At 45.6% G+C, this 18,643-nt stretch overlaps 1 protein-coding gene across 1 annotated transcript in view; it reads right to left on the bottom strand.

The window, feature by feature from the left end:
* The window catches only part of MEI1 (meiosis inhibitor 1), a gene marked incomplete at both ends in the record, with an annotated part of 38,591 nt that overhangs the window by 14,594 nt on the left and 5,354 nt on the right, over positions 1–18,643 (bottom strand). The window contains 14 exons of the mRNA XM_010134406.1: positions 1,310–1,425; positions 3,367–3,464; positions 4,702–4,762; positions 5,406–5,517; positions 6,896–7,037; positions 8,089–8,204; positions 10,687–10,801; positions 11,343–11,477; positions 13,902–14,001; positions 14,528–14,644; positions 15,423–15,537; positions 15,966–16,096; positions 17,340–17,543; positions 18,110–18,215. Of these exons, the coding sequence (XP_010132708.1) occupies positions 1,310–1,425; positions 3,367–3,464; positions 4,702–4,762; positions 5,406–5,517; positions 6,896–7,037; positions 8,089–8,204; positions 10,687–10,801; positions 11,343–11,477; positions 13,902–14,001; positions 14,528–14,644; positions 15,423–15,537; positions 15,966–16,096; positions 17,340–17,543; positions 18,110–18,215 (1,668 nt within the window). The remainder of the gene's footprint in view (positions 1–1,309; positions 1,426–3,366; positions 3,465–4,701; positions 4,763–5,405; positions 5,518–6,895; positions 7,038–8,088; positions 8,205–10,686; positions 10,802–11,342; positions 11,478–13,901; positions 14,002–14,527; positions 14,645–15,422; positions 15,538–15,965; positions 16,097–17,339; positions 17,544–18,109; positions 18,216–18,643) is intronic.

The raw sequence follows: 18,643 nt of genomic DNA on the forward strand, positions 1-18,643 counted from the left end.
TTTGGCCTATTAATAGACTTGTGATGCATACATCTGCTTTGGTTTATAGAGTGATAAATTCCAGAACTGCCAAAAGTAACAGTGTAGCCAAGCCTCATGGGACTCTTCTGCTCCTTAATGTGTACCGATATTGATACTCATTGATCACTTTTACTAATGCTCTGCAACGGTATCAAATGCCTGGATGTTGCTACCTACTTTGCAATATCACCCTAACCATGAAAGAACTGCCCTAACAAGAGCCCTCCTGTCAGTCATTTCAGTAACCTGGGATATTAAAATTTATTTCATAGCCTCTTAGATCAGAACAAATACACGCTGGTCTATAATGCCTGATGGGTGCCCACTTAGAATCAAACTTTGCTTGTTCACTGTCTGCTGACATGGGTCTCTATGATACATAGTTTTAATTTCTCTAACAGGCTGGAGAAGACACATCACAGCTATTGGCCTTGCCCTTACAGGCAAATCTCCTGTACTTGTGTGGAAATGTTAGCAAGTATTTACTATACGACTGGCTGAACTGTGGTTCAAGTGGTCACTGCTAGGGAGGGGTGGCAGGGCAGGTGGGAGAGGTGGAAATGAGAGAAGGCCTCTGAGCAGCCATCAGGACTGGGATTCCGTCATGATTACATAAGTTAGCAGAGCTTGTTACACCAGCTAAGCGCACTAGTCCTGCTACTTCAAGGCTCCCTTCTCCCCCACACTGATTAATATTCCCTGGCCCAAGATTTTAATTTTCTCTTTTAAGAGCAATAAAACATTCCATTTGCAGTCCTGAAAACTTGAGATTATTGCAAAAATCTCTGACAAGACTCTCCAGTTCAAAACAAACAAAACTAAATCCCCAAGCAAACAGAAAGCCACGGCCTCAAGATCTGTTCTCTGCACACTGCTATTTCAGAGTTCTTTGTTCTTCATACCCTTCTCGTCTATCAGTAGAAAACCAAAATTAGCAAAACAGCTTCTTGAAAGACTGCCACAGAAGACTCTGGAGTACCCAGCTGTATATCTGGTAGAGAAAGGAATGGGATTTTTCAAGGCATACATCAACAGCACCCTTCGGAGCCCTTCCTAGCCCACTCTCAAAAGATCCCTTTCTATCACAGTGGATGGGTGATCAAGAGCGAGCTAGCACACATACACAGTCCCATTTTCCCTATCAGGCTTCCCTGGGAAGTTTGTGTATACACACGTGGGCCCTCCTAGCAGAATCCTTGGCCTCGTAACAGGACTAAGAGCTTTAAGAACCAAAAAGCCCCCTAAATCCAAGCCAGAATAGCAGCCTGTCCTTGTGAAAGTCACATACCAGTAAAATAAGCAAAATGCTGGAATTGCTCTTCAGAATGGGAAGTAATGGGTTAGCACTGTTCAGCTGATCAGACACGCCAACACCAGCTTCTTCAGTCTCAGTTTGCTTGCAGTCTTCCCAGGAAAACCAGAGTTGGAGGATTTGGTGTCCAAATCTCCCCATAAGTTCAGGGTAGTGCAGGAAGAATTTCAGCAGTAGAGGACAATGGACGTAGACCAAGCTCAGATCTGGAAAATTATCTAGGATCCTCCTTATGGTACACAACGACCTCTGGTAAGAGTGTGGGAAGGAAAGGGGGAGAGAGAACAAAATAATCACTAAAGACTGAATACTGAAAAGCCAAAGTGATGAGTTTACTGTGAGAAAGAGTCACACTGCCTTTTAAGTAGACAATCAAATATCAGTTAAACATCACTTTGTGAAGCCCATTTGCATCACAAAGGCTACGAAACTTGTAGGCTTTATACAGTGCTCAAAGCTGTGCAGCAACAAGGAGCCATATGGGAACACTAGAAAGCCTCCTGCTGCAGAGGCTGTAGATGTGTGCAGGAGTCTGAAGGTATGAAATTTATTACATTGCGTATGTGAATTCACAGCCTATCCAACGCATTTACACTTCCCACACACACATAAGTTTATTCAGTCAAATCTACATTCCCTCATGGCTTCTCACAGTTAACTTTCTAGAGTGTAGATGCGCTGCACGCTCTTCACTCATTCACCGCTCACCACCTATGTCAAAATGCTTTCTGCAAGAGGGCTGATGGGAGTGGGAAGAAACCTTAGTTTCAACAAAAAGGGTCCAAGAGGTAGGAACAAAATCTTCTTTTACCAAGTCCAAGGCTTTGCCTTTGTCCTGACAGGCAGCAAGGAGGTAAAGTGCAGCTCTGAGTACATACGGAGGGGGACAGTCTCCATGGTCTTGTGCTGATAGGAGGAAATTTCTTATGGCTAAAAATAATTCCGCTTCTAGGGCAAGCCTGTATTCAAGGAGATTGGAGTGGAAACAATAACATTAGATATGCCTTACCCACCAGTACACAGTATGTAATGGCCACAAAACCACTTGCCTTGTATACTTCGGCTCACCTGTCCCCAAGGGAGTAAGCAAAGTATAAGAGTAGTATGAAGCAGTGCTGGTGGCTGCAAAGAGACTGATCCGAAGAGAAAGGCTCGGGGGTTTCTGCCAGGAGGAGGAGGCTTTCAGCAACGGTGTAGTTTAACTGCGGCAGACCCTTCTGCAGGAGCTCAGATATCTCTTGTTCTAGAAACAAAACTAGAATGAGCAGGCAAACAGTGATGAGGGAAGTCTACGAGAGAGCAGAATGGAATAGGGCGGGTGGAAGCATCTGCCTGCCCTAACTCAAGCACGTTAAATTAGGGAAGCTCCTGATGTAAGAAATATCAAAGCCAACCTACTACCCCACAGTCTGCATGTAGCAAGAGCACCTCTATGATCTGGTGTAAATAGAGCTGTGAGACCTGATTTATTGGAGCTGGCTTTGAAGATGAGAAGGCACTTCTGTTTGCAGTTCCCAGCTCTTTGCTGATGCTGCCTGCATGATAACCAACCACTGCCAGTGGGAAAAGTGACTTTTGTGATGTGGAAACTCTCATGTCATTTATTTGGGACTTATCTGTTATGGAGAGTTACAGTACAGACAGGAAAGATTTATAGAATATGTCAGAGGAAAAAAATGACCTTATTCTGCAGATACGGGTGACTATGCAGCACATAATATTTCAATTAATCCATGCACAGTTGCACTAATAAATGTCACCATGTAAACAAAACCACAGGCCAATGAAACACATTCTTTCAGGTAGGGTTCCAAACTCTACAGAAGGCATTCTCTGAGTGCTATCTCCTTGCTGGACCAGCTTAAAAAAAAAAAAAGCTGGGAAAAATAAAATCTCTAAATAGAGCTTAGGTATGCACTCCCTTCCATCCTACTTTTTTTAAAAATTGTAGTTATTTTTGCACCTATTGCCTAAACAGAGGGCTTCAGGCCTTCAAACTAAATGATGCTATTTGTCTCTTTCCCCAAACTTGCCCTCCTGAGAAGACGTTCTCTCCTTCTCTGTGGCAGAGTAAAGGCTCAGGCATAAGCTGCAGAGGAAGCTGGAACAGGCCTGATTCAAGGCAGGATTACTGTGAAGAAGAGCAGAAGATACAGTGAAGAGGGCTAGAAACATCGTCATCATAATTCTAATATCACATGCTACCAGAACCTCAGTTTACTGAATGATCACGTACAACCACGTGCCCCATCACAAGAAAACTCCAAGAGCCAACCTCAGTTTCCAGGAAAATAAGGAGTTCCCAATGGACAGCCAGCTCACAGATGTGGCAGGTGCACATGGTGATGACAGTGAACATGTTCACACACCTTAGGACAACATGAATACAGTGGAATACTCTCACAATCATCATACCTGGTACACGTAGGGAGCCCTGTACGGGCAGGACCCCTGCAGAGAACGGGAGGTGTCTGAAAGTGGTTCCTCATACCTGATACCAGGGTCAAACACCAGCAAGGTGATTTTTGTAGCAATGATGTTTCCAGGGACGAACAATGAAGAATGCCAAAACATTAACTGAAAGGGTATGAACAGCTCTATTTCCAGGTATTTCTCTCTCTGCAATGATCTCCTTGCAGAATAGGATATAACAAAACACCTTTGCACTGCACACACCATCCTTGGTGCCCCACACTACTGTATTCAGGAGCCTAGATCACTCCCCCTCCGCAATATTCACAGGCACAAATATCCCCACTCTAAATTCCACGCTGGTAACCTGGACTAGAGGTGCTGTGTATTTTGTTTACTCTTTTAGTAAGACGCAGTCATAGGAAAGAGGAAGTAAAACAACTCCACAGACCCATAGAGAGCCTTCCCAAATGCTCTTCATCCCAAAAGCCATAGCCTCTGCTACAGAAGACCCTTAGCATCGCCTGCATTAAAGGCTTCTGCCTCCCTTCCATTTCTTATACGTTATCACACCATGAGTAACAAAGATAGTGGTAGTATGTGCCTAGGAAGCCAGAGCTCAGATGGAACTTATGCTGCTGTTACTTCTTTTCAAAACACCCACAGATTTGACTACTCCAAAGTCAAGCTGCTTTACCTTTTATCTGCGCAGCTCATGACGGAGCACAGAATTCTCATAACAATGTGTAAATCCACCCGCACCTTACCCAACTGCTTCTCCCTTCTCCCACGTATAGCTTCTCCATTGTCAGTTGCCATTTACATTTTGCAATAAGATACAACTACTCTGAGTCTTTCAGCCTCCCATCCTGCCTAATCAGGTGCATTAGATAAGGTATGATCTGCTTTCCCACCTGGAAAATATTGACTCGATCACAGCACAGGCATCACAATACCTTTGTACAGAGCAAAATCTGGCCTTCAGCTCCAGTGTCAGTCGGATGAAGGAGGAGGATGCTAGACAGAAAGCAAGGCAAAAATGTCAAAGGAGCACAGAAGGTGAACAAATAAGGGAAAAGAGTAGGCAGGTCCCATAACCATCCCCACACATGTCCATGCAAGCCTGGTGACCTGGGCAGGCCACCTCAGTAAGAATACATTTGTTTGTCTTTCTTTCCCATAGCAAACTACTCTGAGTTTCGTTTGGAGGGCAGTATCTGAGATTCATTTGTTTTCTTAGGAGAAGGGAAGATTTGCCAGCTTCACATGTTTAGAACAGAGGAATTCTCTACATCACCTCTCTGACGCGTGAAGAGTAAGAGATACACAGCGTAAATGGGATTTCTACATAGTAAAATCCCACCAACAATTCCAGCCTAATCCCTGTCTACAGGAATAGCCTATTCTGAATATTCCAGAGGAAAGGGTAAAGCCAGTACAACTTACTTATCTAAAATAAAATCTGTCCCATCATCATTGCTAGACCAAAAAACTTTTTCATCCTGCTGAACAAGACTGCACACTCTGTTCTTACTCATATGAATGTGTAATATAATCCTCAACATAAAGTCATTAAGCTCATTTCCTCAATAACATGCAATAACAGCAAGTTCCATCAGTTAAAAGCACAGAGACCATGATCCCACACTACCCCCAATACCCAGCTTTCTGGAGAACTTATTCCGCATGTTTGGAACCACCATAAAGAGAGTATTAAGTGTTGAGATGAAAACCTCCATCATTGACGGGCTGACAGCCCTTTCCAGGTAGTTCTGTGGAAAGAAGAAAAGGTCGGGTGCACGATATGCAATAAACACTGAAAGCAGCAGCTTTATCCCTGCCTCCTGCCCACCCAGAAAGATTTCTAAATACAAACAAGTGTAGTAGCAGTTCTTCTACCAAAATGCCTGGCAGCAAGTACAAGCTTACAGAGTGCTTTGAGAACAACTAACACTCCTCTCTGCCAGCGTTATGTGAGCTGTGCTGCTAACTGCAAGACATTGCATCAAACAAGAAACTTCTTCATGATTCCAGCTGGCAACCAGTTAGGCCTTAAAGCACAGCGACTGACATAGCTGCCCATAGTGCCCTGAAAGTAACTGCTCTTACAGGTGAGGTGGCCGATTCTCCAGCATGGCATGCAACACAGGACACAGGCCTAAGTGCGGCTAAGTTAAGTAACACTAAGTTAAGTAACACTGTGTTTCAGCCTTTTACTGAGTAGTGGCAATCGATGGAATTTAAGCTCTCTGCACAGTCCAGCCATAAACTGTTTAGAATAGAATGACTCAGCTCACTCTTGGAGAAGGTCACTTGATGATTTTCTCATAGTCCATTAACTTTTACCCAAGTTCAGTAAGCAAGAAACACCACACTGGTTCCAGCTTTGCCAAACTGGACAGACATTGCACCCTCCCTTCAGGGAGGAAAACATCAATGCCACTGCAGCTGCCTACCAGGAGACTGGTTAAGAAAACACAAACAAAACATCTCCTATCTCCCAACAACTGCAAGAATCCATACACCTGAACCAGTGGCAAAGCACAAGTAAAATTTACTCAACATTTGGAACCTGCTTTGACAGTTCTGCTCAAAGTCTCTTAGTGACAGCCCTGTATGAAGCACTACAGCAAATGTGACTCTCCACAGCTGCTTTTTAAACCATGCCCCTGGCTTTACTGAGGCAGAAATGCTTAGTACTGCCCTTGCTGTGTAGAATGGACAGCCTTCTCAATACTTGTGAAAGAAGCGTGAAAACACTGCTTTCCGGGACACAGGTGAGTTTTGAAAAAGTGACACAAGGGAAGACAACAGTTCAGGCACTCTTCTTTTTCTGCAACATCCAGAACTGCCATGGATTAGATAGCATGGCAGGTAGGCTATGGGGATTGCACAGTCTGAAGAAAGACACTGCCACCTACATGGAAGCTTTATGAATTTCTCCACCCTCCGAGACTGTACACTCCCATTTTGCATGAACTGTATAATGCCATATTTAGCTCTGGAGAGGTGGCTAATGCCACAGCTGTTCTTGGTTTACTGTACATATTCTCTCCCCAAAAGAACAACTGTGCAACCCACTCTTGGTTCTTGAAAAGCACCTTTCCAGGAATAGACCAAGGAATACACCAAGTTCAAAAGAAACCCTACCATGACCATGGGGATGCAGAGATTGTCACAAATCCTGAACAAGAACTCAGAGAAATTGCTCAGCGTGTCTTTGCTCCTGGAGTTGGGGGCAGTGAAAGCATTCTCCTGGGCCATGGGGTCACTCTGGAATTCCACTGCTAACCTGCAAACACACAGTGGATACCAGAGGAAAGAGGAATCCTCCTCACTCTGTAAAGCAAGTCAGGAAACGCTCTATTTCCATCACAACTTTCACCATTTAGGACCTCACAAACACTCGATGGGTTGGAAATACAGGAATTTGGCAATCACAAAGAGTTACCTCTTGAGTGAAACCATTAAATGTCATCAATACTGCATAACAGTACAAGTTGAGAAAGGAAGACTTAGCTTCTGTAAAGAAAGTACCTGCTGTGGGAAGCCCTACTGTGGCAAGACTAAAGGTTCTCTGCCAGGCCAGAGTGCCTGAAGCACAATACAGCAAACCTCATGAAAATCAGCCATGAGACCATTCCACTGTTCTAAAAAACATGACAGAACCCAAGCGCCCTCTAACATCACCCCAAGACACCAGGTCATTGCAGTCAGGAACACCAGCTTCTGACTGAATTATCTCAGCCAAGCCAAATGCAAGCGATGTGAGGCAAAATAACTAAGTTGGCCAGACGTCCCTAACAACAGATCCAGATTCATACACAAACTCATCTACCACCATCTGCTGTGCAGCTAAGGGTGAGAGAGTGCTCTCATTCAGGAAAACAGAACAGGTCCGTGCCTATAAACCCACTTGCAGTTAACAGGTCACAGCCATGAGCAAGTCCAAGGCCAGGATCTGGAGCAGATATACGTTTGTTAAATGGTTAACTGCCTCTGACAGTGAGACCACATACCCCAGGGCATGGGAATATCATTTCACACATATCTTCCAACAGTTCTTACATCATCAGTAGTTTTGGTTAGTTTTCAAGCAATTCCTCAAAGGCCAAAGACAGGAAATAAACTGATAGGTCCCAGGCAAATTTCTTGGGAGACACATACAATTTTCACCATCACTACATATCCCTCTTCCTGTTGTTTCACCGACAAGTGCCATGCAGCTGACCTCACCTGTGGTATTTCAGTGGCAGAACTCAGTTACAAGGACAGAAGGATGGACAGACACAGACACAGACACACCCCCCACCCATTCACACACACCCCTGACTTGTACTCACCTGCAAGCATTTCTGAAACTTTCCAGGGTGTTGAGCAAGAACTGGCCCTGTCTCTGAGGAACTCCGCTAAGATTTCTGTTTGCTGGGTGACTCTGAGACACTGAGAATAGATCACCCTGTTAAAGCAGAGAAGTTTTCAAAATCTTATGTTCACTGCTGGGGATAAAAAATAGCTTGTTTCTCTGATACCAGCAGCAGAAAGAACGCTAGATTTTATTTCTTTCACACAACTGTTTTTTGCTATTGTGCTTCTAGCAGGGAGGGCAGAGTTAGAGAGCTTTTGTGCTCTTCCTAGGGAGGACAGAGTTACAGAGCTACTAGTTCTGCACTGCTCTGTCTATATTTTCATGGTTTTGCCTAATCTAAGTTTTAAACAGCTCAGCTAATAGATCTTCAAATCCTTCAGGGAAAACTTGTTATTTTTCAAAATTTTGTTTCTTACAACTACTATTTAGACAATGCTTGAACGGTTCCTCTCCTTGCTCAGCACTGAAATCTTAAAAGTTCTCCACTTTGGCTCAGATTTGTTAACAACTATCCATGTACCAGCTCTTGTTCCCACTCACCATCCTACTGAGTTCAGATAGAAGCCAACTTCAGCATCAGAGTTAATCAGTTGCCCAAACTGGGAACCACTTAGAACTCAAAATCTGTCTTTAAGCCTTATCCTGATGCGGTAGTCTTATTCAAACACCACCAGAGGAGGGTACGGTGACACACTGGCATTTAGCAGTTTGGAACTCCTGCTCCTTCTCCACCTGATGCTGAGATATCTTAGTGTAGGTAAAATCATTTTGCCCTCCTTTTCTCCCCTTAAAGACAGCCTGAATGTCCTTACTATCTGCCTAATGTCCTGCCTGTGAAGCTCCTTATTCTGAACAGGACACCAAGCTCTGTGTGCATGCAGACTGAACAACATCTGTCTATGGGGCAGAAAGCAGTTCTGCCTTCTCAGGCAGAGAAGACAGACACCTGGTACCACAGAACTTGGGTCTAAAGATAGTTCATCAGGCATTTGGAGCTCTGGTACACCAGCAAGACGCTCCTGCCAGTACAGACACGCGATCTAAACCTACATGGCTCTAAGGCTAGAGCAAGAAGGCTCGGCCCTTGTCTTTTCACTAGCCATCTGTAATGGGGACTTTCCTCAGAGAGAGTGGGTCCCAGCAGCACATCACACTAACTACATATTCCAGGAACAGGAAAGAATTTGCAGTTCAAAGAGTGGCTAACAGCTCCCTTGCTGAGGGATCACAGTGCATATATGATAACCCTCTTGGTCTGAAGGAACAGCAAGATGTTCATTCCAAAGAAAACAGCCTACAAGGGTGGGGTCCTGAAGAAGGGGAAGTTCAAATCACCTTGGAGTACTGGACACATTGTTGTGGTTTAGGATTTGGCATGGTTTCAGCAGCAGGTGGAGGAAAGCTGTGGCCTTCGCTTGGCGCAGTTTAGGTGGCGGGTGGTGGGGCCGCTGGAACAGTTCCCATAAGAGGCATTAGGAAACGTGCCCCCCAAGTCTAATTTTGCTCCTGCCTCTGGTCCAGGCTGTGCTGATCAGTGTCCCTACGAATGAGTCTATTTAAGGGGGGAAAAACCTTTTGTTTTCTGGGGTGCTCTTCTGTTTTGGAGGGGGTAGAACGGAGGAAGAGAGAGAATCGGTCACGCAGTCACTGAGGTAAACAGGAAAAGCTTGCAGCATACACACTGGGGCAGTGATATTTCCCTTGGTCTGTGGTAAGCTACTCACTGAGGACTGGTGGGAGACACGGGGAAGGAGGAGAGGGGAGACAGCAAGAGGGCCCTAGAGCAGAGGAATGGGCGCTGGACTCTTGAAAAATGCAGTGACTTTGAGGTTTGGAACTGGGTCGGCTTGGCACTGGGAGAGTCGACCTGTGCAGCAGACCCTCCATGTGAACTGGCAGCATTTATGCCGGACTGTCTCCTGGTGGGGTGGACACCATGTGGCCAGTGGAAAACCTGTGAGAAGTGCTTTCTATGGAGCAAGCAGCTGGAACCTCATGCAGAAGGTTAAAAATGAGTGTGAACCCCACCCTATGTTCCCGCCCCGAGTGCTGAGTGTGTTGGGGAGGAGGTAGTGAAGCTGGGTGGGGGTGGGATCTTCTTGTTCTCTCTTTCTGTCCTACCCTAATTTAGTTGGTGATTTGTCTGTGGGTTTTTGTTGTTTTGAATTAAACTGATTGTTTCTCCATAGTTGGGCCTGTTTTTTGCCATGGCCGTAAGAGCCCTCTCCATTATCCCCTGCTTTGACCCTTAAGTAGTTGTTTTGTTTCCTCCTCGAGGAGATAAAACAATCATGTGGCTTTAGTCATGTGTCGGGGTCCAAACTGTGACACACATAAAGAGAGCAGTGGGTTTAAGTGGTGCCCTACAAATCTTCATTGATTTAGAAAGACAACATTCACCAAAATCCTTCTTCAGCTACTTCAAAGATTGGTACCATCTTGAGGCATAAGAGATCCCAACAGCCTTAGGGTGAGGGGATGGAACTTATATACAACATCCACATAGTGTGCTAGGAGGCTCATCCCTGTCCTGCTTGGTCCTACCAACAAGCCACAACAATTTTTGACTTACTGCATGATTCTTGTTACTCTGTCTTGGGGAAAGGTCAGCACATCGCTTCAGCACTGCCTCCAGCAGCTTCTGCAGCTCTTCATACGGGACTGGAGGGGAGCTCAGATGGTCCTTCCTAAACAAGCAGAGAAAAAGACAGCATGCACGTTCCCTGCAGGAGACATTCCACTTCGGAAGGCAACACCAGCAGAAATAACTGCTCTTCTGACAGCAATATGCCATTGCCACTTCTCTCCAGCACAGCATACTAAGGTCGCAACATCTGAACAGTGCCTTCATCCACATGCGTGCCCAAACACACTCTCACTGCATTCACGGTCAGCTCCCACTACAGTCAGGAAGCATATGACTATATGGAGTCTGATTCTTGCCTTTATCCAGGTGGGGCATAAAGAGATGAAGCCATAGCAGCCACATTACAAGCCTGCCTGGCATGCTAGGTCCTTGCTCCAGCGACATGCTGCCTGCCACAGCTTCATTGCCCTGGCAGCCTTTTGAGGCAGATGGGAAGCTAGCTCTGCTGTACCCACACCTGTCTCATCCAGAAGTCCCAGTGCAGAGCACACTCACCCACACAGCCACAGGGGAGCTGCAGAGACCAACATGGTATCGACAGATCTATCTGAAGAAGAGCCTGCAAATACTTTCCTGCCTACCTCAGGAAAGCTCCCACAGCTCTCACAGCCTCCACTACCACCTCCAGCACTGGGCAGTTCACTGTTGCCATCAAAACATCAATGGCTTCTACACAGACACCTCGGTTTGTGAACAATTTTATTTCCACTGGTTGCCTGCGAAGAGGAAACAGAGTAAGCAAGTAGAATATTGCCAGTGAAGTAACTATAGCGCCCTCTCCTCATTTCACCAAATGGGCAGCTGAGCCGTGTGATTCCAGCCATGCTTTTCGGTATTCAGAGCCAGCTGCTCTCAAGGAGGTAGTCTCGAACTTCAGCAGTTGGAGGGCTTGCTACAAAGACTGAACTTCAGCAGGTCTGGAGCCCTATTATGATGAGAAAACTCCACAGCATGGATAATTGTGTGACTGCAGCAGCAAACACTGAGATGAAAAGCACAAGAAAAACAGGCTTTGCAAAATACAGCTAACTGTCTGCCTAGAAGTTTGTGCTGAGGCCACCTGCTCTGGCACTTATGGGTGCATCAAGCAATTCCTGAGTAAACAACTCATATTCCTGAGTAAACAAACAAACACCACCATCCCAGAACAAAGACAATGCCATGAGAATAATTTCCCTCACAGTCTTGTAGCACTTCTAAAGTCAGATGCTGCCAGAAGGACAGGGACTTTCATGAACTTGAAAAGTAATCAGAAAAATAAACACAATCCAACTGCTTTGACAATTCTTGATAGTGAGCATTTTGGTCATCTGACTCAAAGGTGAACACCTTTGAGCATCCAGCATGAGAGCATGGAGGGATGGCAAGCCATTAATCCCATTATTGGACAGAGCTGTGTAAATGGCAGGCTGTGCTCATTTGGCTCCTGGTACAGCTGGGAAGGCACGGGGAAAACAGGCAGCTACATGCAGACAAGAGGCACTAATGGCCTGCCAGAGGGCCTCTCCAAAGTGAAGCAAGAAAAGTGGCACAGCACACCAGAAGCCACACCTGGGAGCCAAAAGTACTCCCTGTTACTGAGTTTTCTCAGACATGCCTAACTAAAGCAAGCTAGGAGCACGTGCTCCCATGCACAAATGGGAGAGGAAAGTGAAATTCATTAGAAATTACACTAGTAGCCCAGCTTACAGGGCAAAAAGCAAGCAGAGGAAAAAGAACCGCGCTTTCTAGTCACTCAGTGGGATGAAACCCACTCATAGACATCTCACATTCTGCTGTGAGGTGGGCAAGGCTAGGAAAAAGCCTTCTGGAACTCAGGCACCAGGAGCAGCCTCTGGCCCAAGCCGTAAGTGATGTGCTGAACTTCCAAATTGTTTCTACTTACACTGTAATTCTATAAATCCTCTGTATTTCCCCTCTTTAATCACTGATTTTCTAAAGTAAAATGCATCAGGGGAAAAAAAGAAGTCTTCACTGACTCACACAGGGAGGAAGGGATGAAGGAGTAATGCTGACTCATTCAAGAGGCACAAACCCACTTGCAATATGGTGTACTATGATGTCTGCAGGGCTTGGGAAAAGAGTGTGAAGGACAACGCTCTTGCAGCTTCCTGCAGCCTCTCGTCTTTGGGCGCCACTCTGCACCTGCCACTCTGGTTGTGCCGGGAGAGCCAAGAGGCACTCCAGGGAGAACTGCCCACCATTCCTGACATACTGCCAAGGGGAGCAGTAGGTGCTGCCTGGCCAACAGCAGAGCGTGGGGCTCACTTACACAAGAGAATCCAGCTGCAAGGAAAAACCAAGAGGAGAGGTTCCAGGATGAGACCCCTTTCCCCTGAGATAGTTTTAAATATAACATCATTTCTAAGGCAAAGCTCAGAGAAACAGAATAGGTGAATGCGAGTAATAACAAACTGCGTTCTCTTTGCTTTACAAGGATAAACGCAGTAATTAGTGTCTCCCACACCCTGGTTTCTCTTTTTGACAGACTGCACACTGGCATCATCACACTGTTCTAGCACTGCTGCTTCTCCTTCTCCTTTTTACCCTGCCACTTGCTACAAAATTGTCTATGACATTTCCAAAATCCAGCTCAAGGGCTCTCTTGGGGGAACTAAGTGGCAAAAACAAGATTCTGTCACTAGTATGACAGGATGGGAACAAGATCATAGAGGCAAGAACAGGAAGTACAGAAGGAAAAACAAGGCAGGGTATGTTATTCCTTAGTAGAAAACAAGAGGAAAAAAGTGACAGAAAACATTAATATTTCAGCCTAGAATTTGTTTTTGCTGTTTGAATTTAGCTCAGATGATGATACAAGACTAGCAGCCATGGAATTTGCATGCTGTTCTGTCACAGAGGTGCACTTAGCAGGAGCTACCCTGCCCACATACTCCTGGACCTTCCCAGTCTTCCAAAGGAGATTTCGCCTCCCAGACAGGCAAGGAAACAGGAAGAGGCATGCTCAAAGAGGACAAGCTGGGAGGATCGGAAACAACCTTCAGGCCCTTCTTCACACGAGTAACGGAGATGCAATTGTTCAGCAACATCCTCCAAACACAAAGGCTCTGGGAGTGCAGAGCTTCCATGCTGGAGCACCAAACTCTGCCTGCACAAGCCTGATGGGGGTACTCCCTTACCGTTTCAGTATTTCAGTGAAGAGCAGGAGCCCTTGTTTGTGCAACTCCACATTGTTCAGCTGCAGGATGTCTCGGAGACTCCTCACCAGAGATTCAATGCCTGCATATATTCAAGAGAAGTCACAGAGGGGCCTTTTGACACCCCAAATTCCAGGATGGAAGCAAAACTAATTTTTAAAAAGGAAGGAAGATTTGAACAATTATTCTTCTGAGCTAGTGACAGAAACAACTGCCCCAAACTGCTGAGTGTTCACTCATCTCCCCGATAACAGGCCCCAGCCTCCACTGCTGGAGGTAAGTCCAAAAGAACTGAAGGAATTTAGCCTCTCTTCCTAAATCCAGTGTTGACATGTCCACAGAAACACCTAACAGTAACCCAGGTAGCGTCAGTCACTATTTGTTATTATAACAACTCTGTGCTCATCGGGAATTCATTAGGACAGCCACACTGCAAATTAGAGCTACGCTGGACATCACCAACATGTCTGATGAGTACTCATTTTCAGTCCTTTATTCATCCTGACTGGAAATTGCAATTGTGTGCAAAGCGTTGAAATTCAGCTAGAGGCACAACAAATGCCCACAGTATTACTGCAGTCCGTCTGTCAGAAAGGCTGATGACTCACCATAGACTGTGTTACACTTGGAGAAGAAAAGGCGCTCTTCAGTTAGGAGAAGCAGGCAGCAATACACTGACCAGATGAGAATTTCACTGTTACTTGAGAGGCACTCAAACAGGAATTCTGAAATCACACACAAATAAGGTCACCCTGGCAAGAGGCAGTCTGCTCACAGCATGGCACAGCTGCTCCTAGAACAGGGCAGAGGAAGGAGAAGGAAACGAGAAAGCATGGCAGCAGCCACAGCGAGAACAGTTGTATTATGAAACGACAAGAATGGAGTGGATGCTTAGAGGTATGCTAGTCTTCAGAAAAAGGTGACTGGAGAGCAGAGTCCCACAGGCAGGGATCTTCCCAGCACAAACTCAGCAGGCAGGAGCCGAATTGCAGCTCTAGCCTTTGGCACAAATGAACAGGCACAAATCAAGCTTCACCACAGATGCAGTGACCTTTTTTTATCTCAGAACTTCTACATCTCCCAAAGAATTTGTAAAATAAAAGCATTTCTCTCTTTTGAGATTACAGAGAAATGATGCACCCTCTCCCACAACCACGTTCTAAAGCTAAATCCTAGACCAAATTCTGTGCAAATGTACAATATTTAGTGGGATAAGATGGAACCCCAGTCTGCTTGTATTTAAGGTTCTGCAAGAAGGACCTCGACCTCAAGAACTTGTCCAAATTCTTGCTGTGGAAGCTCCATTCTGTCTGCTCACAGCTGCTTCTATACTTCCAGTATATTCCTAAAACCACATTAGCCATTTTTACAGGCACAAAATGATCACTGGACACATTATGCCATCAGTGGATTCCCTGGAGCCAGACTGATTCCTCAAACAAACAGGCAGAGAGTGCTTTGATATGGAGAGATGAACAATAAGATGCTACTGAATTTCTTCACCTGGGACATCTGCATGGATAAAAGCAGGAGCATATCTGCTGGGAGAGTGAACCAGCACTGCAGCCACGCAGTGAGAACTTGCTGCCTGTAACATCTCATCTCTGGTCAACAAAAGCTGTTGGGAAATAAAAGTGGAAATGAGAGAGGAAGTCAGCTATGCAGATATGATTAGGAAACAGTTTCCTCTACATTTTAAAACTTAAAACATAAATTAAGATCTCTCTGAGCCACTCATTATTGAGTTAATTATGAGTACGAATAGTTCTGACCCCATGTTTAGTCATGCTGGCTCTATAAGTGCACTATCAGACCTCAAGTGTGAGTGAGTAAAACCAGCTGAGGCCAAGAGTAAAATTCCCTCCCTCCCCACTCCAGGATGCAGGAATGAATAATGAGGTGATCTAGGGAGGTGTCCCCATCTGTCACCGCAGCCTCTATTGCTGGTGTTGGCACCAGCATGTTCAAGTATGTCAGATAAAGATTTAACACAGTCCATCAAACTCTTTCTGTCTACCGACAATTAACTATGACTTCAGCAATCACCTTTTTGAGAACAAGTGGCAGTGGATTTTCCCCTTCTAAAAAGTCAGGGTTCTCAGACTCCTCCTCTGTGTTTGAATTATTCATAAGAATGGATACAAAATGGTCAGATTTCAGCAACTCCTTTAGCAAACCTGCAAAAGAGGGAGCAAGAGCGAGCACCATACTGGGCATAGCAACGATTATATTAACATGGGAGTATTTACAGCCTAAGACTTCCTGACAACTTCCTCCCCCTTCCTGCACTGCTAACAAAGGCCCTCACCTCCAGTTTAGGGATCTTCTTCTCATTGTGTCCACAGATACTGCTGTGAGCCCCATGTCTCGCAACTCCTTGTTGCTGATGCTTTTTGCTGAGTCTGTTCCTTCTCAGAGAGGTGCGTGTATGTGCACTGCTGCGATCTCAGGAGCTCTCCATGCACATCATCTTCTGTGTGCCAGTACTCACCACTTAAACTGTTCCTGGGTAGAGCTCTTGATCTGCATTTTTCTCCAAGCTACAGTCAATGACCCAACAATAACCAGACATTTTCACTGGAGTACTTCTCAAGAACTAGCATTTATCTTCCCCCTGTACTTTCACAGGCTCTTACTGAAACAGCTGTGTTCAGCTAAAGGATATCCACACACACAAAAAATCCCTCAGTATAAAAGCATAGAGCACTGCTGTAGGTATTGATACAAATCATCAGCACATGTCAGTACAAAGCAGTCTCACGAGAGCTATGGAATTCTACTTTCAAAGGAAACATTATCCATTTCTAGTAGCCAAGTAAATGATCCGAGGAGCAATCAAGTTCCTGCTCACCTCCTACAAGAAAAAGGAATTCCCTGGATGCTTTACAAACAAGCAATATCAGAAGGGCTGAAATTGTGCTCCCCATCAACAGCTGATCTGTGCAGTTGGAAGCATAAATGCAAGGAAGCGCCACTTCCACACTAGCTGTCTAACCTAAATAACATGATGCCCCACATCTGAAGACCATATTTGTTAGACTCCATACCACTGCTCTATAAAATCCACCTGACCGTGCATTGTGTTTGCGTTTGGACACTTTGAGAGACAGTCTGTCCCAAGGATGAAACATCAAACTGAGATAAGACAGGCCACAGTGTAAGCTCTGAAGAGACTCTGGAGATCAGTCAATGTTAGGTCAATGGGGGGCTTGAGGGACAATGGGGGGCTGGGGGAGCTCAGCAGCAAGTCTGGGCCACTTGATTGCTATGGAGTAACAGAAAGGAGTGACTGCTTCAGACAAGCAGCAAAAAGCTCCTCCAGGGAACCAGCCCACATTAGAGTGTCTAAACCAGCCAAGGATTTCTTCCTCATTCTATGCCTTCCCTTGCACCTTGCAGTTTCTCTCAGCAATGCCTTACCCAAACAATTAACCTGCAGCTCCCTCATCTGCGCACGTCCCAAGGTATTCAAGAAGAGACCACACAGCCTTTCTTCAAAGTGTGCTGAGAGCCGTTCTGTGCCAAGAGAAGAGGAGTACAGCTTGCCGTACAAGTAGCAGACAGCAGCCTTTATCCCTTCATTTGGGTACGTCAAGCCCATCAGCAGATGATCCACTAAGTCACCTAGTGTGAGAAACAGAAACAGCAAAAATTCACAGAAATGAACTGACTTGTTAATAGCACCAACCTATTTCCCCTGAAAACTTCAAAAGCCCGCTGGACAGACTGGTGCACACAAATTAATGAATGCCACAACTAGGCATTGTGCTCACCACCACTGTCCCTCTGAGCAGAGGCACAGTAATAAATGGCTAGAGGAGCTTGCTGTTCACCACATGAAGATCTCCCGTCCTAGCTACTTCCACAAACAGCTAAGCCTGCTCACCAGACCCCCAAGGCTGGACCAAGGAAGGAAAACCTAAATGTATGTTGCCTGTGAGGTAGACCTACAAACCCCTGTTCACAGAGGCTGTTTTTGCCAGGCTGGCTAAGAGCACAATGACAAACCTGTTGTGAAGGTACTGACTTGCAACCCAGGAGACCTGAATACCACTCCAGTATATGGACAGGCTTCTGGTATGACCTTCATGAACTCACATGGAGGTGGGGGATGCATATTCACACAGGCATTCACATGTGTATTAGGGATGTGAATACTTCCCTTCAGTGGGGCATGACACATTACTCACCGTGCTCTAGCACCAGTACATCAGCAAAGCCTGGGATGGCATCTGCCAGCTTGCCCAAGAGAGTGAACGTGGGCAGGCTGCCTCTCATGGTAGTGGCTTTGCACAGCTGTAGAGGAAACAGAGGAAGAAGATGTTTCACGGCGGGGAGGACACAGTCCAAAGGCAGAAATGCACCCAAACCAGCAAGCTATCAGTGATGCATAATCTTCCAGAAGAGGATCTTCTCCTAAGCTGGGTCCTCCCCACTGCTTAGAACAAAACACATGAAAACCCTGAACACACCTCTAAGTTTCCCAAATGTCCTTTAATTAATCCAAGAAATCTCTTGCTTGTTGCTCCTTTCCCTCTCTCTCCTCTCCAGCTCTTACATGAGCAGATGAACCAGCTGAATTTCTCCCCACTTTCACTACTTTGCAACTTTTTGTACCCCTGGGACCGTCACAAACTTGCGAATTAAGTGAGAAAGAGCCCAGGGCACAGGCTGGGAAAGCTCCTCATATCACTGAAACGGCAATGTAGGGGAAGAAGAATTTT

The sequence above is a fragment of the Buceros rhinoceros genome, unplaced genomic scaffold, assembly GCF_000710305.1.
Source record: "Buceros rhinoceros silvestris isolate BGI_N320 unplaced genomic scaffold, ASM71030v1 scaffold28100, whole genome shotgun sequence".
NCBI classification, from domain to species: Eukaryota; Metazoa; Chordata; class Aves; order Bucerotiformes; family Bucerotidae; genus Buceros; species Buceros rhinoceros.